At 39.1% G+C, this 23,270-nt stretch overlaps 1 protein-coding gene across 1 annotated transcript in view; it reads left to right on the top strand.

Moving 5' to 3' along the window:
- The window catches only part of LOC110951139 (collagen, type XXII, alpha 1), a 62,918-nt gene that overhangs the window by 17,220 nt on the left and 22,428 nt on the right, over positions 1 to 23,270 (top strand). Inside the window, 27 exon segments of the mRNA XM_051955231.1 lie at positions 1,708 to 1,983; positions 2,077 to 2,157; positions 3,569 to 3,685; positions 3,798 to 3,842; positions 3,947 to 4,009; positions 4,252 to 4,290; positions 5,910 to 5,963; positions 6,060 to 6,113; positions 6,205 to 6,258; positions 8,430 to 8,483; positions 8,596 to 8,640; positions 10,491 to 10,544; positions 10,651 to 10,704; positions 11,237 to 11,272; positions 12,092 to 12,121; positions 13,585 to 13,638; positions 13,793 to 13,846; positions 17,853 to 17,906; positions 20,366 to 20,419; positions 20,534 to 20,587; positions 20,700 to 20,753; positions 22,074 to 22,127; positions 22,259 to 22,303; positions 22,392 to 22,454; positions 22,777 to 22,830; positions 23,030 to 23,071; positions 23,164 to 23,196. Of these exon segments, the coding sequence (XP_051811191.1) occupies positions 1,708 to 1,983; positions 2,077 to 2,157; positions 3,569 to 3,685; positions 3,798 to 3,842; positions 3,947 to 4,009; positions 4,252 to 4,290; positions 5,910 to 5,963; positions 6,060 to 6,113; positions 6,205 to 6,258; positions 8,430 to 8,483; positions 8,596 to 8,640; positions 10,491 to 10,544; positions 10,651 to 10,704; positions 11,237 to 11,272; positions 12,092 to 12,121; positions 13,585 to 13,638; positions 13,793 to 13,846; positions 17,853 to 17,906; positions 20,366 to 20,419; positions 20,534 to 20,587; positions 20,700 to 20,753; positions 22,074 to 22,127; positions 22,259 to 22,303; positions 22,392 to 22,454; positions 22,777 to 22,830; positions 23,030 to 23,071; positions 23,164 to 23,196 (1,671 nt within the window).

Genomic DNA, 23,270 nt, shown 5'->3' with positions numbered 1-23,270 from the left:
CGACGGCAGAATTCTCCGTGTAGGTCATATTTCATCACATGTCGACTGGCCTCTGTCAGCGTCGCCAGTGTAGGGAAATGAGCGAAGTTTTTCTGTTGTTTTTTTTTACATTTGTCTTGAAGGCTGTCACACTTGTGTACATTTCGTGCACAAATCGATCTGTCCTTTGCAGCTTCACGTTCAGCTCATTCTTGTGCGTCAGTGTGTCCATGGCAAAAGCAAATTCAAGACCTTATCCTGGATTCTTTTCAGCAGCGCTACGTTTTTCCTGTCGAGTTTCGCGAGCCAATAATGGTGACATTGGCGAGTTTCCTCTCCACGTGTTTTCCCCTTCATGTATTCCATGGTCAAAAATCCCTCCATTGTCTCAAAATGTTCATTAATCCCTCTAATAAAAATTAAAAGCTGAGCCGTGTCTATTATGTCAATACTCTCGTCCGGTGCTAATGAATATAGCTTGAAGGACTCCGCTTTTTCGTTCAGTGAGCTGGCTAAGTCTTCGTTGATTAGTTCAACACGGCGAGAAACTGTCCTGCTGATAAACTATTTTTTTCAAATTTGTTTTTGCTCTCTGGACACAGGAGACCTGCTGTCTCTTCCATGCATTCTTTCAAAAACTTGCTAGCCTTTGCTATTTTGAATGCTAGCAAATAACTTGCCTTCGTGCTTGACTCTTGAATCGTAGTTTGCAGAAAAAAAACGTATTTTGCTGAGTGTGTAAACTGCTGCCAACCTCTGAGCCGTAGCTCTCCGTTCTTGGCTGACTGGTTGCTAGCGTAGTTAGCATGCTTCGTGGAAAAGTGGCGGCTGATATTGTATTCTTTAAAAACCGCAACGGTTTCATTGCAAATAAGACATACAGCCTTTGAACGGACTTCAGCGAAAAAATATTTAGTAGTAGACTCCTTTTGAAACACTCGACACTCACTGTCGACTTCTCTTTTCTTTCATTGTTGCGGAAGGGCTCAGTGCAGCTGTAAAGTGTGTTAAATAAAAGTAGAAGAAGAGAAAATAAACCAACAAAGGTCAGTTGTGTCTGGAGCGCGCCATCTAGTGGGGACTACAGAAATGTCGGGTACTACAGGAGAAGGCCAAATGAATGTGGTCTTTACTGTAATTTTGTCGATTCTAATATTGACAAAATTATTTCGCGGGCCGTATGTGGCCCGGGAGCCGCAGTTTGCCCATACCTGAGAATAAGCTCAGCTCACTCACTGTTTAGTTCCTTTTTAATGAATGGGTGAAGTGTTCCAGTGTGTTGAAGTGTTCAGTCATGTAACATTCTGTTTATGGCTTTAATCAGTAACAATAAGTCTTATTTTTAAAGTATAGCGCCCTCCATAATTATTGGCACACATTAAGAAATAATTAATTTACATCAAATCATGTGTGCCAAAATTATTAGCAACCCTGATGTTAATATTTTGTACAACCCCCTTTTTGCCAACAAAACAGCACCTAAGCTTCTCCTATAATACATTTTTCTACAATTTTCAGTGTGAGAGTATGCTTCTGCAATAAAAATTCAGTTCAGTTTAAGGCTTTTAACACATCTTAACCAGAGGTGCCAATAATTATGGAGGGTGCTGTATGTCGCCTTTTTTGGTTATATGCACCCCAAATCTTAATATTTTAAAAGCAGAGACTAAAGACCAAATAACTGAACGTTGCACTGTGATTTGACTTGACCTGCCTCTGACTTGTCAGGTGTCCATCCGTTTGGACGGAGAGAACAAAGCGGTAGAGTACAACGCTGTCGGCTTGACTAAAGATGCTGTCAGAGCTGTGTTTAAGAACCCTGAAGTTGAAAACCTGTTCGACCGCAACTGGCACAAGATTGCGCTCAGCGTGGAGGCCAAGGCTGTGTCTCTGTACCTGGACTGCAAACACATTGCCACCCTCCCCATTGAAGACAGGGAGGATATTGACATCCAGGGGAAGACGGTGATTGGCAAGAGGCTCTATGACAGTGTGCCAATTGATGTGAGTCTTTACCTCAGTTCTGCAGATATTCCATTTCATGTAAGCCAAGGTTTTTGGGGTTGATCTGTTCATGAATTGTCTATGTTCATGCAGTTTGACCTCCAGAGGATGATGATTTACTGTGATTCCAAGCATGCAGAGCTGGAAACCTGCTGTGATCTGCCAAATGGGCCTGTGAGTATTTCAGTTTTTACCTCTGAAACCATGTAGTCTGGAAATTTGTGAGTATCATAATGTGTAGTTACTATTTTAGTTTACAAAAGAGAGATGCTTGAAAAAGACTGGATGTTTTTAGTGTGTAATGGAAAAGTTACATCCCAATAAGTGAATGTATTTCTAACTGTGTCTTGCTTTAAGGCAGAAAAATGTCGCGTCACTAGCTAGTCTCTAATTTGAGTCATTTTCATTTTCAGGTGGACAGTTGGTTTTTAACTTTGTGAGCTACCAGAGCTAACCTGCTGCTAAGCTAATTTTGCAGTTATATGCAATACTATTAAAGGCTACATCTGCAATGCTCGTCAGATGCGCTCACGCCTCTGAATAGTCTGACATTTTAGGAAATACTCCAGCAGAGGAGAGTTGAGCGCCGCCTCTGGCCTCACGGTAATGACAAGATTACAGAAAGACACTGTTCATTAAGAGTAGTTACAACATGTAATCAGCAGTTAAACCACAGCTTACCACTTTCTTATTCTGTTTGCTTAACAACAGAACAAATGACATACAATTACTGTAGTGAGATCTAATATTCTTCATCTACTCTATTTGAGAGGTTTTGAACTGTGGACAAAGCTGAGCTAGATGTTTCTTCCTTCTCCCAGGCTGTAAATGACCTCCTTGTTCACGTTTTAACATCTGTCGCGATCATTCACTGGTTATTTTGGCATCTACTGACCTTATTTGACAGCATTTGATTGTATTTCTGGTTTGGGCTTTTGACTTCTAGTTATTATTGGCAAGTTTTTAACTTCAGTTAAAAATCTGTGTGCTGATTGTGTCACACTGGCTCCTGAAAGTTTCTCAAAGCTGGGAATGTGCTCACATTTATGACACAGTCACATCCAGCACAGATGTTGGATTAAAAAAATGACCATCTTAGGTGCAATGGGCAGTTTGAGCAGGAGCCTTCTCATCACTAACATCGCCATCTTTATTGTAAGATTATTCATATAGGCTAACATAACAAACCTCTATTGTTATATGTCCTGTGCTCAAGAGTTTTGTCTAGCAACTACTGTTTCTCTCTCTTTTTTTCTTGGCAAAGTAACATCACGTAAAAGCTGGTGGATCCTACATTGAGGTGAAAATGAAAAGTCTCAAAGGGTCCTGAATTCCTGGAGTACAAAGCCCCCTTATGTTACCTATGTTTTAAACTACCTGTAGTTAGTTAGTTTACTGTATGATTTAGCTTCAATCCTTATGCTAAGCTAAGCTAATGGACTTCTTGATCCAGCTATTAAACACAGCAGATGTCACCAGAAAACCATGATTGCGAATTTCTGTAGTTCAATGCTCTTAAGCCACCCCTGCCACTTCATTCACACTATCATCCTTCAGTTTTTCAAATTAGAATGTATCGTTTCAGTGCCCCAAGAAAGTTGTGACCGAGGCTCCACCTGTGCAGATCCCCACTCCAACACCCACCGTTGTGGAGCAACAAAGAGGCCCTCAAGTGAACTGCTCCTGCCCTGCTGGAGAGAAGGTAAATCCACCTGACTTTACCACACTTTATCCCTGTCTATTATTTTCACAGATGAGTGGGAATCCAATGATTGATGGCTCTCAAAAGACAACTGCATTTTCATTTCTCACAGGGAGATACTGGTGCACAGGGTGTTGCAGGTCCTAAGGGGGAAAAGGTCATCTACCACTACCTTTCAGTATCACTTTGTGTGTGACAAAAGATTGAAGTTTCCTAATATCAGTTCTTCATTTTTACTGTGTGAACATGCCTACTTTTCAGGGTGACACTGGCCCTAAGGGTGCCGTTGGACCATCTGGCGTCAAAGGAGAAAAAGGAGAAACTGTATGAACATTAAAGTGTCCACATTCACATATGATTTTTTGGCTTAAATAGGGAAATAGTTGATAAACTGCACTAAATTTAACCATGCAATCATAAATGCCAAGCTTTTGGGTTGAAATACTGTAAAAAAAAAAAAACAAAAAAAAACAATCTTAAGTCATTTCACACTGCACACCTTCCATCTATTCTGCTTTGCTGTCTGCCTCGATAATAATTGATCCTTATTGATTAATTATTTGCAGGGCAAAGCAATCTCTGTCAGAGGTGACAGAGGTGAGAAGGTAAGTAGACTCAACCTTGGCTACTCTGCATGAGCATCATCTTAACCCAGATACATGTTTGTCTGCGTACTGTGCATATGTTATATGCATTTAGACAAAACATTGCATTCTGTCTTTCTATTTCTTGCTTTGTATTTATCTCCTTTATATATATTTCACCTGTTTTTTCAGGGAGTGTCTAGGGAAATGCTCGTACAGCTGTTATTGTCAGAATTACAAGGCAGGTTACCACAGAGGATGTGTAGCAGAGAGAGCAGTCCTATGCAGACGCCCACCCAGTCTGCTCAAATCACAGCCTCCATGCTGCCTGCCAGTGCCAGCCCAGAGTCTCAGAGTATAATTTATTCCCTGAGACTAACTCCTCTGCATATATCATTCTTGTTGTCTTGAGAGGGACACTTAAAATGGCCACAAGAGGTCTGGAAGACGGGAAAAAGTCTTCTTATCTGTGCTATGCGCTTTGGTTGGGATAGTTGTGAGAATGGGCCTGTGAATTCTTTTGGATCATGTAGCTGCACTGCAGGGCGCCTTCTGATTTTAACATTAGCAATGCAGTTGAACAGCAGAAGTCATTTCAGGATAAATATATTTTCATTCTGAAGTTCTTACTGCTGGAACAAACTTGCTAGTTTGACAAAAGTGCATTAAATCAAACTTGAATGCACAGCATCTCTGTTGCTTTTCTATTTCTTACTGTCTGCGTGAGCATCTGTCTTTACTTTCTCCCACTGAAGGCTTCAATTTTCTGTTGTAAACTTTTTGAAACCCGATGCAAACACATGACGTAAGCCGACTTCAAGCTGTGGTTAAAAATGACTACGGTGGTCATCGAATCCCGAGGGGAGAAAGTGAATTCATCCCTGTTTGATTGCATCTAATTGCATCTTTAACTGACTAGAACAGGCAATTCCCCGTGTAGCAGTGTTGTTATAGATAATGTCTTCTTCGTTAAAATGCACAACAGAGCAGGAGCCTTTGCTCCTAATCTCTGTGATGAAAGAAATGACGTGTGTTAATGTGATATAAGCCTAAAATAATTAAAGGGCAACCGTCTGTGACTTGTAAAGTGGTTTATGAAGTAGAGGGAAGTCTTGCGGTGGGCAAGAGTTCTTGGTTCTATGTAATTTAACAGCCATTACTTTTCACTCAGTCCAGCTTTCAAATTCCACCGGATTCTTTGGCACAGAACATGACATCAGTGTACAAACCAAGAGTGCAACACTGAAAGACAATAGAAAGCCATTGTTCCTTGAGTCTTTGGTTGATGTGTGTGATCTTAGTGGGTCTTGGTAAGGCTGCGTAATGTGGTTCCAACGCCTTTACTCAAAAGTATTTTGTTTATCTTGCTTCATGTGGCCCTTTGTGTTCTGTGTGTAACTGTCACATCACATTTGTCTGTGTTACTGTGTGTTCCCCTGTACAATGATTCAGGTCTATTAATACCCTTCTAACACGTGTACTGTGTTTTTCATTAATCATGCAGCCACCGTGTACTAAACCATGTTCTGTGACACTCCCAGGTTGATTTTCTGACAACACGCCATCGTCGACTGTACCGGCCAACCTGCATGCTTGTGTATGACAAAATATCTATCTAAATACTTATTTTCTATTTACAGGGTGATACAGGCAGTATAGGGTTGAAAGGTGCTCCTGGGCAAAAAGGAGAGAAGGTGTGAACCCAGCGATGTGGAGCGGTTTTTATTTGATTCTTAAGTCTTAAAAGGTCACGTACGGGTATTAATTATGTGTTTCCAATGATCTGACAGGGACTTGGTGGTGTGCCAGGTATTGATGGCTTACCCGGTGACAAAGGGGACAAAGTAAGAAGCACACTTTTTAGATTTCAGTGTAAACACAAGCTGTGCAGCAGTTTAAAAGTGTGCCAATATGTATTTTCTTTTTCGTAATTAGGGTGCAGCAGGACGGAATGGTGAGCCAGGGCCAGCAGGTCCAGCTGGATTAAAGGTGGGTGAATGTGGTGTTCCAGTTTTTAATCCATTCACGACTCATTGCACATGCATTTGGATCAGTGTTGAAAGGTTTTAAAATAAATGTCAGGCACTAAGAGAGAAAAAAGAGGAATATCTTTAGTTATTCTGTTTTTGGAACTGATCTGAGAGACGCACTTGTTCTGTTAGGTGGGTGTACATGCGTTTTTCTGGACAATTACTTCTCAGACTGATATTGATTTCCTGTGAAAAAGGGAGGAGAGCAGTTAGGCTGATTTTCTCTTGGATGAAGCAGCAGCTGGTGGGAGAACGAGGAGGGGAAAGAGAGAGGGTTGTTGGCTCGGGTTGGACCAATGAACTGTGACAAGCTGCCCAACCCAAGACTGGAGGGGATGGTGCCCCTTTTTGTTACAATATAGGGAATACTAAATCACTGAAATGGCTGTCTTTAGAGGAACAGTGGGTTTCCTCAGCAGTGAGCAGAGTCTGACTTAACTTCCAGGGAAATGATATTACCTTCTAAAAAGTCCTCACTCGTAGTACTTTTCAAATATGAATGAAATTTGGGGATTTGGCTTGCAGTGTTGAGCATTTCTGACCTGCCAAGTACTCACAGCAATTCATTTCAGCCATCATTTTTACATATTTGTAGCACAGTCCACCCTGTTTTGAGGTTACTGTGTTTTGCTACATCAACATGGAATTAAATAGTCACAATCCTGTAAACATTCACACTATCTTTAGACGGCCCCGAGCTGCTGCAGTGGAAAGCTGTCCATAGCTACACCTAGAAATGATATCTAAAACATTACCATTAGTTCCTTTAGTTCAGTTTTGTTCTGCCACATAAACACCTCCTCTTTAGCTTGTGTGGCTTCACAGTAGTTGTATGTTCAGGCTATTGGCCTGAACCTGGAAGATAGCTAACCTACTTCATATAATAGACCTTTTCATGACAGGAAGAGCACATGTGCTATCAATAAGAAGACTATTACTTCTGTTTAGGTGTCCCAGTAAGCCATGGCACTGTGACGGGGAAAAATAACTGCATTATTTACACCTGCACTTTTGCTTTTGTGAAATGTCAACACAATTAGAGAGGCATTTTGTGCTTTGTTATCACTTTATCTTTGCAGTGCATAAGCACGTAGGTCTAATCATAATAGTCGTATCTATATCTAATGCTGTGAAGAGTGTAATGCAGTCTTACTGTGGCGCACTGAATAGAGGCTGATTTAGACAGAAACACCATATTTTTTTGTGATAAACCTAAATGCATAAATGGAAAGGATTTTTTTTCAGGGACACAGCCTGTATATCTTTAAATCAGCTCCAGTATATTACCACTTCAGAGTTGTTGCCTGAACTATCAGCCTGAAAATCAGCTATTCTTTGGCACAACTGTGATGAAAGAAAAAATTCTACCATGTTTTGGTTGGGAGCCATGAGATAGTAGGACTGAAGCTGAATGTAACAATGCCATTAGAGTGTGTGTTTCAGTCAAAAGGCTGTGAATAAAAAACATCTACAAATCATTCATGCGTTTCTTCACAGCATCCATAGATGCTCATGCGATTCCTTCGTAAATATTGTAAACAAGATGCAAACAACGTGCATGTAAACAATACGCTCTGCTATATTGCTTGTTTATCCTTGAACATTGACTAAATGACAACAAAAGAGCCCTTTGTTTTTGTGATGCAAAGCTTTCACTAAAAATTGGTGGAAATACAGGCGGCGTTTGCGGTGGATTCATGGTTCCATACCTGAGCTGGTTTTAGACACAGATATTTCTGGTTGAAAAGCAATAAATGTGATGTATTATTTGGAATGGAAAATATTTTAGAAGATAACTTTAAAAAATAAAAATGACCTTACTTTTAAATATCAGGACAGGAGATACATTTCTGTCTTTTCATTGCCAAGAAAAGAATGAAAGTGAGGTCAGAGGTCGAAGTTCAAGGTTCTCCCAGAGGGTGGTCATGTCACTGACAGCTGCTGTTACTTTTTTGAGGGTTTCAGATCTCTTTGTTGATCAGTGGCATTTCTTACAATGATTCAGCTCTGACTCAGCAGTCCCCAGTTGGCCATCGGTGCACTTGCTGAGTCAGCAATGGAGAACTTTGGTGAGACTCCCGAGTCAATAACTCCCACTAATACAAGCATTGCTCATTTTATATTATGTAGGGAATTCAAGGAGATGCGGGATTCCCTGGCACACCTGGACCAAAAGGTGTCACTGTGAGTATAACATGAATGTACTTCACCTAATGATTAGCAAACACATGATGGCGATGATAATGATGATGATACTTTGGAAAATCTAGTCTGATGTTGCCATGTTTCATTGTAGGGTGATGCGGGTATAAAAGGTGAAAAAGGAACCCCAGGAGCCAGGGTAAGTTATACTATACTCTTGTTTCAACAAATAAAATAATGATGTCTTAAACAGTTGCTTTACTTTCCACACACTTCCACATTGACCTGCTTGGGGGCCGCCTGCTACAGTCATTAGCCTTTTGACCACACAGCTCAACTGCTGCAAATATGAGCTCAACGATTTGCTCAAGAGCACTTGATCAAAACGGTTGTTGCTGAATGATGAGAGGGAGTCACTCATTTACTTACACCGTCCATGTATTCCCAGTGTGTCCTGGGACTTGAACTGTGATCCTAGGTTGAACCTAGGGTCACAGGGTTAGTTTCTGTGAAACACAGGCCGTTCTCCTCAGAGGAGCTGAGAACTGCGGGGCGTAATGGTGCAAACAGATGTGGCTTCCTTGATTCACTCTCCACTCTTCCTGTCTGGAATTCTGTGGGGGCGTTTAGGGCTAGAATACAGCTCATTGAGGCCTGCTAAAGCTTTGTTGATGTCTGAAGTTTCGTCTGTCTGAGTTGCTAACACCTTACCTCATCTGCCATCGCAGTAGTGTTAGAGTGCTATTCTAATAATTTGCCGAACAGCTACCTCACTGCTTCTCCAACTCTGCCTCTGTAGTGATGCTTTCTGTGCTACGATGTTGTTGTAATCAATATTTCACTTGCTTTAAGTAACAGATTGAGTAAAACCAGGAAGATATAAGAACAAATCGTACCAGTTACTTCTGTATCATGCTGAGAGGTCACGTAAAAACAGTTGAACAGGTGGTTTGTATGAGGCACTAAACATGGAATCAGTACATTGATTGCTTCACCACAAGGCATGAGGATGTGTAGCAGGTTCTGAGAACACTATAGCTACATTCAGATATGCTGATGCCAGGTTTAGAGCTGTCTGTCAGCCACTCAGTCACTCACTAAGCAATTTCCTGTTGGTGAAAAGTACTGGAAAAGTACTTGTCTCAGTAAAGTGATAAAGGGAACTGGTGGTTTAAGAGACACATGGGATTGAAGTCAGGGCAGTGTTTGCTGACTGAGGAGTCAAAGATGTGTTTTGGGTCATACAGTGCTGTGCACTGCTTAAAAAGATCTGCTTTATTTGGCATGCTGGCCGGCAAGATGGTTGGTTGGTTCAGCCTGAGTTATTTGAAATGCTGTGAAATTTATCACAGATATCCATCGAGCTCAAAGGATGAATTCTAATAATTTTGGTGAACTCGTGACTTTCCCTCCAGCATCTCCATGTCATTTGTGAGTGAAATGCTTTGCCTTGAAATTTGGTACAGATATTCATGTTTCCCTCAGGATGAATTGTAATGTGTGTGGTGAACCTATAACCTCTCACGCAGCACTATTATACTTGGTAAATGATACAGACCTGCAGAATAAGTCTATTCCCCCCATAGACTCAGCTTTATATTGTGTATAGTGCCAATCATTAGCGAATACTAGCATGCTAACACTCTAAGCTAAGTTGGTGAACATGGTTTACATAACATTTCACAACATGTACCTACTAAACATCATCTGGCTGATTCAACAGAGACATTTTAGAGAGGAATGGTCTACGGTGTTTTACACTTTCTAAAATGTTCTCCAACATTAATGTTTGACAAGTTAGACAGTTTTCAAAAAGATAAAATATATACATATATATTTTCAAGCCTATAAAGGTATTATTCGTACTCTCAGACTAACTCAAAACTAAGACCAACTGACCAATGTATATGTATTTGGATTGGAAGCTCTCTTGGCAATTTTTAGAAGTTCAAGAAATTTTCTACATTACGTTCCTGAAAGTAGACTGCTACAGTTTACGGTTGTAAAGATGTGATGTAAGTCTTTCCACTATATTTTTTCCCATCTTAGGGTGAGGCAGGATTGGATGGATTACCTGGAAAACCTGGTGTTCCTGGGAAAGATGTAAGTCGTTGGAGATTCTGTAATTTCGAACATACATCAACTATAATCTGAGACACATTTCGGGGATCACGCTTGAATTAATCAACTGTTGTCTACAATTGATTAGGGTTTCAGAGGACTGGCTGGAGCACCTGGGCCCAATGGAATCAAAGGTGACAAGGTAGGTCCATCCTGTTGCTGTTCTGTATGCAGAATAAACTGTTCACCTGATTAGGAACAGTTCATAGAGGACATTACTATAAGCATAATGTTATTAAGCTGTGCTGATATAAATCATTTCAAAGACGTATCATCAGAAGTGTCTCAAGCTACTGTCTGCCTCCTCCAGACATTCCTCAGTCTCCTCAGTGCACCATCAAAGTCAGCAGACTCATTTGTCTGAGAAAATAAAATGCGGAGCTCATTTGTCTGTCTGTAATTACTGACTTAGTGGATACACACATGCGTACACCACACCCATTTGCATGCACACAGATGCACACGCACACACATAAGCACAAAGAGCTGTTGTGGTTCTCTGTGACTAGTTTCACTTTCCTTCAGCCTAGAATAAGTGCACCCTTTAACATGACTCATCTCATAAATTACGGCCGTGGCTGTGTCATTATCATATCGCTTAGGGGGCTTTGCTCTGAAAGTCTCTTGATTCTAATGACGGGGTGTTTATCCTTGATGTGTGAACTGTGTCACAGGGGGAGAGAGGCCTTCCCGGATTACCTGGGGATGCGGTAAGTTCCAAAAATACATCAAAAGGATGTAAGAAATATAGTCTTAGGAATTATAGGTTTGTGTCGAGATAAAGAACACAGTAGAGTTACAAAGATTAAGAGCTCTTCACGAAAAACAAGCATTTAATTAAAGTTCATATTTTGCAATTTTAAGTCCATTTTTACGATTATTGCTAAAGACACATGAGGCGATCATGGCCAAGAGTGACCTACTGACCTTGTTTTGAAGTGGAAGGTGGCGCTGCTGTGCAGAAAGAAATTAAAAAACTGTCAACAATTGTGAAGAATTACAGTTCAGTTCAGTGGAAGGAAGACTTTTTCATGAATTATCACTTATTTCAGTCATTATTCAAGCAACAATTATATTTCTTTTTCTGGTCTCACCTCCTTAAAGTACTAACATATTGATGCTATTCTTTATATGTGATAGTAAATGTAATTTCTTTGGGTTTTGTACTTTTGGTCTGATAAAACAAACAATCTTATTATTTCCCATTGAGCTGGAGAAAATGTTAATGTGCTTTTTTTATAGTGAGCAGGACAACTGATAATGAAAACCTTTGTTAGTTGCAATCTTTTGACCGACAGAAGAACACATTCTTCCAGTATATTTATTTTTCTTAGTAGCAACAAAACTGGGAATAGTTTGACAGAGAAAGCAACAATATCATTTCCACATGACACCACAGAGATTGTTTGGTTTTAAATGCAGTATAAAACACCGTTGTTAGATTGGTATGGTTACAAGTTGCCTTAGTCTAGAATGTGACACATGGAAATTACAAAATGTAACAATTTTTTTTAATGCTTTGATTTCAGGTACAGAAAGAAGGCTTACGAGGCGAAAAGGTGAGTAATTGTTTAACAGTAAAGTCCTTTTTCACATTTGGCTCATTGATAGCTGGATTTAATTATCATAAACTGTACATTCATGTACCACAACAGATCATGACTTGAGAAGAATAGACTGAAAAATATTGATGTAGTATTTATGCCATCATGAAAAACACAATAATCAGTATAGAAATACACATAAATACATAATATGGACAAAATTGTGGTGGTGGGTATTTTGTCATGTTCACAGAAATAACATTTAAGATAGGCTACCATTGAAATGTTTGAGGTCCCTTAGAATGTTCTTATTTTTGAAAGAAAAGCATTTTTTTTTCAATGAAGATAGCATTAAATGAATTAGAAATACAGTCTAGACATTGTTAATGTGGTAAATGACTATTCTAGCTGGAAATGGCTGATTTTAATGGAATATCTACATAGGGGTACAGAGGAACATTTCCAGCAACCATCACTCCTGTGTTCTAGAAAACCCTTGTGCGATAGTGAATAAAAGTGTGAGTTTTCATGGAAAACATGAAACTGTCTGGGTGGCCCCAAACTTGTGAATGGTAGTGTGCAATTTCACAATTTAAGCCATCTTGAAAGGTAGTAAACATTTTAGGTTTGCTCATATTTGAAATGTTAATTTTGGTGAAAAATTAATGTATTTGACAGAAATAAATGCTGTGAGATTGCAGCAGCTTATCGAAATGATGCCATAATGAATGAGTGCCATACTCAAAGCTAAAGACAGTCCAACAGAATATTAGAGTGTGTGACTTTTTTTGGCTGGGCTGTGTAGCTTTTTAAATGAACTGAACTTGAGAAAACATGTTCAATAAATGTAAAATATCAGATTGAATCAACTTCCTAGTCAGATGGACCTGTAAAGAGTTAAATAACAAGAAGAACTTCCAGCTACAGCTGCTGTATCAGTTTGGTGTCAGAGTCAGTCCAAAGACAACATGTGAGGCTGCTTACCGTGATTTTGATCAATTTTTAAAGGAACCGATTTCATCTTTGTCGTGGTTAGAAATGTTTTCATTGGTATCAAAAGAAACAGCCATGACTTCATTTCACATGTATCAAAGACACACATCATGTCTGTTTTCTTCAAACTGCAAACACAAAGAGTCTCTGGATAGTTTTACCTCTCATAATTTATCCTAGGACATCTGCAATATGTGGCTTTGGTTTCTTATACACTTGCCTGAAAAAGTGCAGTGAGTTCATTCATTCATCTCCTCAACTGATTTCAAGCAGGTCAAGTTAGTAAAGCAGGCCCAGTCTGACAACAAAAACAAGACATTTTAAGTTGATTTAAGAAAAAAATCACAAAACTTCTGCTGGCATTTGTTTTCTACATTGACTTTAAGATTAGTTGATTTCATCAAATTGCTATATAATATCAATGCACAGCTTACTGTCTATAGATTGAAATGTTTAATACACATCGTGTGCTCGATCTGTTTCAGGGAGATGCTGGACCTCCCGGGCCTCCAGGGGCTGATGGCCCCCAAGGGCATCCTGTAAGGATCCTGATATATTACTTCCTTCCTATGTTTCCTTTTGATATAGTGTCTCTGTAGAAAAGCCACCTGTTCAGATGCTATACTGAGCAGTCCATCAAAATACCACTCATGCTGTGTGGATTTTTTCTGATTGTGATGTTTCATTCCTCAGGGTCCTCCTGGTCTTCAGGGGCTTCCTGGTGAACCTGGAGAGTTTGGCCAGAGGGTAAGAATCTCATCTTAATGTAAAACTGTCTGAATACGGCTGCACTGATTGTTTGCTGTTAACTGTTATACCTGCAAATAGCAAGTGATCTTTTCATGTTGTTTCTGTGTTGTTCATCCTATTTAAACTTCAGGTAACATCACATGTGACGCTAACAGACTGAACTGGTTTTATTGGTTGTCGTATTATGTAGACAAAGGAATTTAAACACATGATACTTTTTCTGTTTCATCTGTCTTGCATGTGGCAAATTCAAGCTGCCTGGTCAAATATTGGTGGTTCAAACTGTAAAGAAGGATTTATTTTAATTTGATTTTTGTATCCTTCAAACAGTGCGGCATCAGGGATGTTTTGATGTGGTAACCACAGTTTCATCCCCAATACTTGCTCTAAGACATGCTGTAATTCCATGTATTGAGCTCCTGTGTATTGAGCTCAGATTCAAGAGTTTAGTATCTTATTATGATGATTATTATGCAAGCAGAATCTACGAAAAACCTGAGAGGATGGTTCTTCCTTGAAGGCCCAGTTTAGGACGAGAAAAGTTCCTTGGTTTTGCAGGTGTATTTCAGTTTAAAAGTTTGGGGTCACTTAGAAATGTCCTTGTTTTTGAAAGTAAAACAATTTTTGTCAATGAAGATAACATTAAATTAAACAGAAATATAGTCTGGACATTGTTGATGTGGCAAATGACTGGGGTACAGAGGAACATTTCCAACAACCATCACTCCTGTGTTCTAATGCTACATTGTGTTAGCTAATGGTGTTGAAAGGCTAATTGATGATTAGAGAACCCTTGTGTGATTATGTTAGCACATAAATAAAAGTGTGAGTTTTCATGGAAAATATGAAATTGTCTGGGTGACCCCAAACTTTTAAACGTTTGTAGTGTCTAGTAGCTTCCTCCTGTCTTACCATGGGTCTATAGACGGTCTTAGCAGTTACTGTCTCGTTAATCTGTCATACAATATTGCGCTGAAACATTACTAAATTTTCCTCATCTCAGCCTTAACGGTGATTGCTCCTTAGATCTTTTTTTTGCAAGAAACACAGAATAATGTCAAGATTAAACATTATTCATGCATTTATAATGTTTTAATCGCTAAACACTAATAATACAGGAAAAAAATACATGCAGAAAAATGTCCGCTGACTAAAATTAGATTATTATTGTGCCTCCAGAGAAGCTTTAGTAGAACAAAACTCCGATGTGCAGTAATTGGGTTTATACTAGTCCCAGAGCTGCAATTATCATATTGCAGCTAGATTATTTAGAAGCTAAAAAACTGATATTTATTCTTCATGCTAATCAGATCTGATACTCTAGCTGTTATCAGTGCTTTGTAGAATTATCTACAAAAACTGTCCCTTGTTCCTCATATTCTCTTCCCTCCGTCTCTCTCCACACGGGTCTCATTACGCACCAGCGTGTAATTAAAACAGACACAGTGATTCTACATAATTTGTTCCTCTAAAACATTAACAAAGACAGTGACCTCCCTTCTATCTTCTCCTCTGGGAGCAATTAACTTCTCGTCAGCAGTATGTTGGGATCAACATTTTCAGCTGCTCACTTGGGCAACGGAGTCAAGCCAAGTCTCCTCTGGCCATGAATGAAAGACTCCCCTACCACCAGAATGCACTTTGTCCAGAGCATCTCAGAGATCGAGGAATTTATAGTTTATTAATATGGATGAAGCAGTTGCACTGGGTTTATGTTTCCTAATGTGTAGAAACTCTTTGTCTGTCTTGCCCTGGCTTGTTTTTATTTAATCGTATCACTGGAGATCCAGCTGAAGCATTTTGCAACCCGATGGGATGCTTTCCGAGAGAGTCCGGAAAGAAAAAACTGATTGTGAGGAGCTTGACCTATTTTCTCAAGGTTTAGGGTTGTTATACCTCAGCTGAAGCTGCTCTGGGAGAAAGTGTGAGTGTGTGTGTGGATGGAGGTGGAGGCTGAGTGGGGTGAAGGCAGTGCTGTGAGCTGTGATAATAGGGTGGTCTCTACTTCTGGCAGCGCTGATAGAATTGGCTGTAGGGTTGACTTGGTATAGATTGAGTCACTCTCACCTCCACTGCCTCTAAGCTCTCATCTGTTGTCTGGTGTCACTGCTGCTGAAGCCTGTCTATTCACCTTTACCCTGATATGACAGCTGAGTGAAGCCTGGAGTAGGGACTGTCTTCAAGGACTGCAGAGGATGGCATCATCAAATATTTGAAAAATCGGATAAAACTGGAGGCAAAAGTATATATGAAGAGTTCATTTGCAAAAACAGATAACTCCGTTTTGATAAATTTTCAGAAACCTTTTTATTTTATTGTTTACTTGAGATAATATTAATCAAACTGAAGTTGAGTGGATTTGACTCAGGAGAAAAATACATGACAAAATAGAGAAAAAAAAGGTTGTTGCTGGAGGTACGGACCTGTACCCGTAGCCTGTGGACTACGGATACGGCACTTTCCATTTGCCAATCAGATACACGAGATCTGGTCATGTGACTCCCGGTAGATGCTAGCGGTACGGACCCGTAGCATCGGTACTACAGGTACGGACCCTAAACCTGACCCTAACACTAACTCAAACCTTAACCTTTGCTTACCTTTCAACAGTTTGCAGTGGTTAGCAGCTTCTTGACTCGCGAGACTCGCGTACGGTCCGTATCTGTCTGGCAAATGGAAAGTGCCGTATCCGTAGTCCACAGGCTACGGGTAGGGGTCCGTATCTGTAGACACTACCAAAAAAGATAGATTATTAGTGTTATTATTATCTCAAGAGGCAATAAAAAAAATGAGTTTTCTGAAAATGTATAAAACAGAGTTGCCTGTTTTTGTAAATGAACTCTTCATATATAACTTCCTTTTCCATTTGTAATGGCTTGGTTGCTAAAAATAGCAAATTTTACTATTCAATTAAGTAAATTAAATGTTATCAGTCAAACATATACACTACCGTTTAAAAGTTTGGGGTCACTTACAAAAACAATCTTATTTTGAAAGAAAAGCATTTTTTTCAGTGAAGGTAACATTAAATTAATCAGAAATACACTCTAGACATTGTCAATGTGGTAAATGACTATTCTAGCTAGAAACAGCTGATTTTTAGTAAAATATCTACATAGGGGTACAGAGGAACATTTCCAGCAACCATCACTCCTGTGTTCTAATGCTACATTGTGTTAGCTAGTGGTGTTGAAAGGCTAATTGAGGATTAGAAAACCTTTGTGCAATTATGTTAGCACAGGAATAAAACAGTGAATTTTCATGGAATACATGAAATTGTCTGGGTGAGTCCAAATTTTTGAACGGTAGTGTACTCCTCTGTCCTCCAAATGCGGACCTTTGTTCTCCTTGATATGTGCAAAATTGCAGCTGCACATAAATGAGGTGCTAATGGTCTGTTGAGTCTGCTAGAAGGTGTTGAAGGTCCCAGTGAGCACACATGTATGAGAATTATATGCCCTGATAACAGCCATTTATTGGGCTGATGACACTCAAAAATGGATGTTCCAACGCTGAAAAGGAGGACAAAAAGCTTATCAAACCAGAAAGATGAAAACGCTGTAAATGCATCCAAGTTGTAAGACAAAAACACCTACAAGGTCTTAAAACAAATGTGGAAAACGACTCATCGTATTGTACTTCAACCAGAACAACCATCTCAGAACCTTTCATATACTGGGAATATGTGCCAGATTAGGCAGTCCTTTCCAGGAGGTTTAGTTGTTTCAGAGCCATAAATACAGTGCTGGTTTTATTTCCCAGCTTTAAAGCTTTAAAACCTGTCATGGTGGGAAAATGCTGAATAGAAGTACAAGATCTAAAAGCACTGAAGTCTGTTTTTACGGCAGAATCAGAACTCGTCCAGAGTTGCAGGACTCTGGACAGAATACTGAGTGAATGACCTCAGTGTGCCATGCGGTGGCTCCAACCCTGAAAGCATGCTCACCTTATGTACTCAGTGTTTCTTATGTTGCTCTCAATTATTCAAGCTGTTGTCTTTCAGGGAAAGAAAGGTGAAAGTGGACTGCCTGGAGTGGACGGCCTGCCAGGACCTCCAGTAAGAACAATTTTCTTTTTATAACATACAAACTTTCCTGTTTGTCTTTGCTCAATATCAAAAGTATAAAACAAGTTCAAATACAAGAATATATCCATAGAATCACCAGAGATGTGCAGATAGTGTTGATGTACTTTTATTTTTAATAAGAAGGTCCAAAAAGTTGACTCTTATTTATTTTATCTTTTTTTATAAATGAATATCTGCAGATGAGTTTGACAAAATTACTTGAAACTAAATTCCAGATTCTCAGACCTATACATTAAAACTTCCACATTGGAAATAGAACAAATGGATTTAAAACTGTTACTCTATTTCCCTAATTCCTTTGCTGAAGACAAAAGGATTTAAAAATGGTATTTAGACATTTTTATGGTTTTGTATGGTGCACACTCAGCAAAGCTATGTTGCTTCAACTTACACAACATAAATGCCAAAAGCACATTGTTAAAAAAAAATACTGGCATGACTTCAGTGTCACATTCACCTTACAAATATGTACTTATTCCATTTGTGGTAACTGCAGCCATCAAGATGCCTATAAACAGCAGCAGCACCGTCAGTTTAGTCAACTACCATCTCGTATTTTTCTTGCATTGCTGCCCTCTGCTGGACAGGAGGAGGTAAAAGCTAGTGTAGCACCAGAGAATAAAGTATGTCCTACAATGTCATCCAGAAAGCAGATGTAAACAAAATAAAAGTATTATTTATTATCAAATATATATCAGATTTTAATGTTTTTTCTCAGAAATGAAGATTTTGAATGCCATTTTTGACACTGTTTGCGAGAGCTGCTTTTAATTTGCATTTTAGTTCTGAAAAGGCATTTTTTCATTATCATTATCATTGCTGCATGTTTTAGTGTTTTGTACATGAATTATTTGAATTTATTGGGTAGGACGTGAATGTCCACCAGTTCTGGAATGACCAATAAATGAACACATACTCTCCAATTTTTGGTTATGTCCATGTAGTAGAAAATCAAAATGAGCCAATCCGATTCTAATTGTAACGTGCATACAGAAAATACCAATATTTACTGTGTATAAAGTATAAAGCATGTCCTCTAAGAAAGACTTCAGATAGACTAGTTACTAGTATTCTAAAAACATCTATATGTCTTTGCTTTCAAAGTGATATAAGCCAAAGGATCTGTCCCCTCTCCATCCAGTATATGGATATATGTTAATAGCGACTTCTTAGAAACTAACAAAATTATGCTAACTGGTACTGGCTAAGCATATTTCCCAGGATATAATCCAACAATATGTGATGTTATTCTAGCATTTTGTAGCTGGCTTTCCATAGATAAGATGTGCTTCTCATTTTCCTACAAATTAAAACAATAGTATTATTACATTGAAGTTTCTAATCATATCTAAATGACTATATAAACATTATGCTTTATTAAAAAAAAGATCTGTTTATTTTCCCATTTATATTTTCCCATGTCCTACACATTATCCGATCTAATTACTGACACTGAAACTCCATGTTGGTGTGGCTCTATTTAACACGACCTCTTGTTTACGTACAGCTCTTGTCGGTGCTTTTTCTAGCACCTCAGTGACCTCTCAAGGAGAAGTGAGGAGAATTAATTTGGTACCGTAATTGTGTGGGCGGCTCAGTTTTTCATGAAAGCACAAAATTGCTGCTCTCTCGGAGGTGTCGTCACTTTGTGTTTTAATAGATGGAAATAAAGAGCCTGGATTAAAACCAACAGGTTATGTCAATTCATTTTGCAAATTGCTCCCTGAAGCAGAATAGAAATACCCCCCCCTGTACAAGTGGTTGCCAGGGTTAAATCAGCTGTATACGGTGCTATAATAGCCCCCTCTAGTGGCTGCTCGATGTGTCAAGTGCATAACAGCACAAGTGGTAGTAGTCTCTTTTTAATTTCACGTTAGTAAAATTGTTTGTAGAAAGTCTGAGTATTAGTTTTGAACACATTTGGAAAAATATAGTGATAGGGAAAAGTTTGTTTTTTATATACACTACCATTCAAAAGTTTGGGGTCACTCAGGCAATTTCATGTTTTCTATGAACACTCACACTTTTATTGATGTGCTAAACATAATTGCACAAGGGTTTTCTAATCAACAATTAGGCTTTAATATCATTAGCTAACACACTGTAGCATTAGAACACAGGAGTGATGGTTGCTGGAAATGTTCCTCTGTACCTCTATGTAGATTTTCCATTAAAAATCTGCTGTTTCCAGCTAGAATGGTCATTTACCACATTGACAATGTCTAGAGTGTATTTCTGATTAATTTAATGTTATCTTCATTGAAAAAACTGCTTTTCTTTAAAAAAAAAAAGGACATTCTCAGTGACCCCAAACTTTTGAATGGTAGTGTCATTTTAATTATAACTTGTACACTTTGTCAAAAATCCACATTATGTGAGAACATAATCAAGTGATATCAATTTCACTAATGTTGTTCTGCACTTTGCAGGGTCCTCAGGGCCCTCCTGGGCCACCAGGAATCCAAGGACACACTGGGCCTCCTGTAAGTGAACAGAAACTGAAATTAATTGTTAAATATACTCATTTGCTGTTGATGAATGAACATCTGCTACGTAATGTTTGATCATGTTGACATACCTCCTGTTTCTTTATAAAGGGGCTTCCTGGTGAAATTGGATTTTCAGGCAAACCTGGAGAGTCTGGAAAGCCTGTGAGTCGACCTTTTAAATCTTGAGTAAAAACATTAAAGTGTGTTCAGTCTCTGTTTTTGCTTCTCCATTCGTGTCATTAAATGTCAACATTTTCTTCCTGATCTTTTTTAGGGTCTTCCCGGTAAAGATGGTCTGGACGGTCTTCCTGGAAATGACGGTGCCATGGTCAGTGTGACCTTTAGATTAACATTTTTATGGTCTACACTCTAGAGCTGCACCAATCACAAATTTAAACGTGAATAATGATTCAAATGACTGTGTTTAATTTGAAGAGGGTCACTTCCAGGGACAAAATAACTTTGTATTATCATCCAAGTCTGCAGGAAACTCTCGTCTATGGAAGCTTTTAGTGTCTTTTAGCTTTCTGTTTTGTTTAATTGCCCACAACTTGACTGCTTTGTTTCACTCTCAGCTTGTTTCCAGCTGCAGCAGGGAGATATTTTCAGTTTAAAAGCTCAGAAAACGCCCAAAGCTAACTGATAAATTAGCAAATAGATGATGAGCGGAGGTTAGCATTTAGCAGCTGAGGACCCAATATATTTTTGCAGGGTTGGTGCACATGAATCACAAGCTAGAAGATTAGTAAATATTTGAAACCCAGCTTGAAATGGATTCTGATGGTCCTTTTTGTCCACTAAATGTGAAAGCAGGCAACAGCTAGTGATGTCAACTTAACAAGCGCAGGATTTATTAAATGCATGTTATTCAGCTAGTTGTGGAGTCTTTCTCTATATTGGCTGAAAAAATATGTACACAGCTTTAAATTTATTTACTGAGGCCTTTAGTGACTGATTATAACAATCTGTAGGTGTCTAAGGTGCAAGTCATTAGCCAAAGATCTGGTTCTTCACCTCAGTGTTTTCATCTCCAGTTTGTTCAGATATTTTATATCATATTCACACATGAATCAATTTATACACTAAAGTACTACAAGTACTACAGTTTGGGGTCACTTAGAAACGTCCTTATTTTGAAGGGAAAACATTTTTTTTCAGTGAAGATAACATTAAATGAATCAGAAATGCACTCTAGACACTGTTAATGTGGTAAATGACCATTCTAGCTGGAAATAACAGATTTTTAATGGAATATCTACATAGGGGTACAGAGAAACATTTTCAGCAACCATCACTAGATTGATAGAATAGTTCTAATGCAACATTGTGTTATCCAGTGGTGCTGAAAGGCTAAATGATGATTAGAAAACCTTTGTGCAAATATGTTAGCACATGAATAGAAGTGTGTGTTTTCATGGAAAATATGAAATTGTCTGAGTGACCCCAAACTTTTGAACAGTAGTGTATGTTGTATTTGTGCAAAACAAAAAACAAAACATCAACTTTATACTGACACCTGTAAATTCAGTTTGAGGCTAGACCAAGTGGCACATTTACACTTCATTAGTTACAGCAGCTGGCAAAATGCTTTTGACTCGTTCAGGTTTTTAAAGGATGACATCTAAACTGTAATCTTGTGTCTGTGAAGGGGCCCAGGGGAGAGCGTGGAACAGATGGTTTTCCAGGCAAGCCTGGACCTAAGGTACTGCAGCTCAATCTTACCCAGGATCTCACTTGGACATGACAACAGACATGTAGTAAACAGCTTATGAGACAACATGTGTATTCCATATGCAAAGCTGACATTTGAATGGCTGTGTGTTTTCTCTCCAGGGTGACGATGGGCCTCCTGGACCAAGAGGACCTCCAGGAGAGAGAGTGAGTTGTCTTTTTTTGTTTGGTTATTGGTTAATATTTTGTCTAATAAAGAAAGATGCTTTATTTTCATGTGTGTTTTTTTCCACAGGGAGAAGCTGGGGCCCCTGGACAACGCGGGGCTGATGGAGCCAGAGGAGACAGAGGTGTTCCGGTAGGTGTGACTGTACATCTTTTAATGAAACAACACCAGGAATGTGTTCATTCACAGCTTTGTGTCTGATTTATTTCTTCAAACATGCCTGGGGATGTATCCTCACTTCATTTTTACACATTATATAATCAAATTATAAAAGCAGCTCTTAATGTTCATGGTTAGGCTGGGTAACCTCCTGGGAGTACTTCAGGCTCTGCAGCGTGTACCCAAGTGCCACTTTGAATTTCAAACTGAAAAAGCCCCAAATTGCCTGTATAATATGCCTATACGGCCTGTTATCTGTACAAAAATGCTTTAAATATTTCCTTTTTTTTCGTAGGGAGAAAGAGGACAGGAGGGGCCACTGGGGCCAAAAGGTGAAAAGGGTGACAAGGTAAATAATAAGAATTTTTTTCTGATATAATGAAGAACTTTACGAGGTGAATTGAATGTCTGAGTTCTTGCCATGGACCCTGCAGCGTTAGAGTAGTTACAGAGTCGTCCTCCTGTTTCAGTAATGGTCACCCTGCAGTATTAGCTCTAATCAAGTCATTAGCATGCAGACTCTGTGAACATATTGTCTCATGCCTCAGGGTGAAGTGGGAGCTAGGGGACCGCCTGGCGCTCCAGGAAATGTAAGTACAATTTCATGCTGTTTCTAGTGTGCATGTTTGCATATTGGCTTCGTATGCATATGGCAAACTTTCATCTGCTGTCTCCTTCACAGGTGGCAAATGTCATCCCTGAGCCTGGAGAACCTGTGAGTAGACTTATTTTAATTGCACAGACCAAACTTGTTGAGAGTATTTAGGGGATGGGTATTTTGGCTATTTC

The sequence above is a fragment of the Acanthochromis polyacanthus genome, chromosome 11 (genome assembly GCF_021347895.1).
Source record: "Acanthochromis polyacanthus isolate Apoly-LR-REF ecotype Palm Island chromosome 11, KAUST_Apoly_ChrSc, whole genome shotgun sequence".
Lineage (NCBI taxonomy): Eukaryota > Metazoa > Chordata > Actinopteri > Pomacentridae > Acanthochromis > Acanthochromis polyacanthus.
Note: the sequence above shows the minus strand (reverse complement) of the source record. Positions and strands in the feature narration are given on the sequence as shown.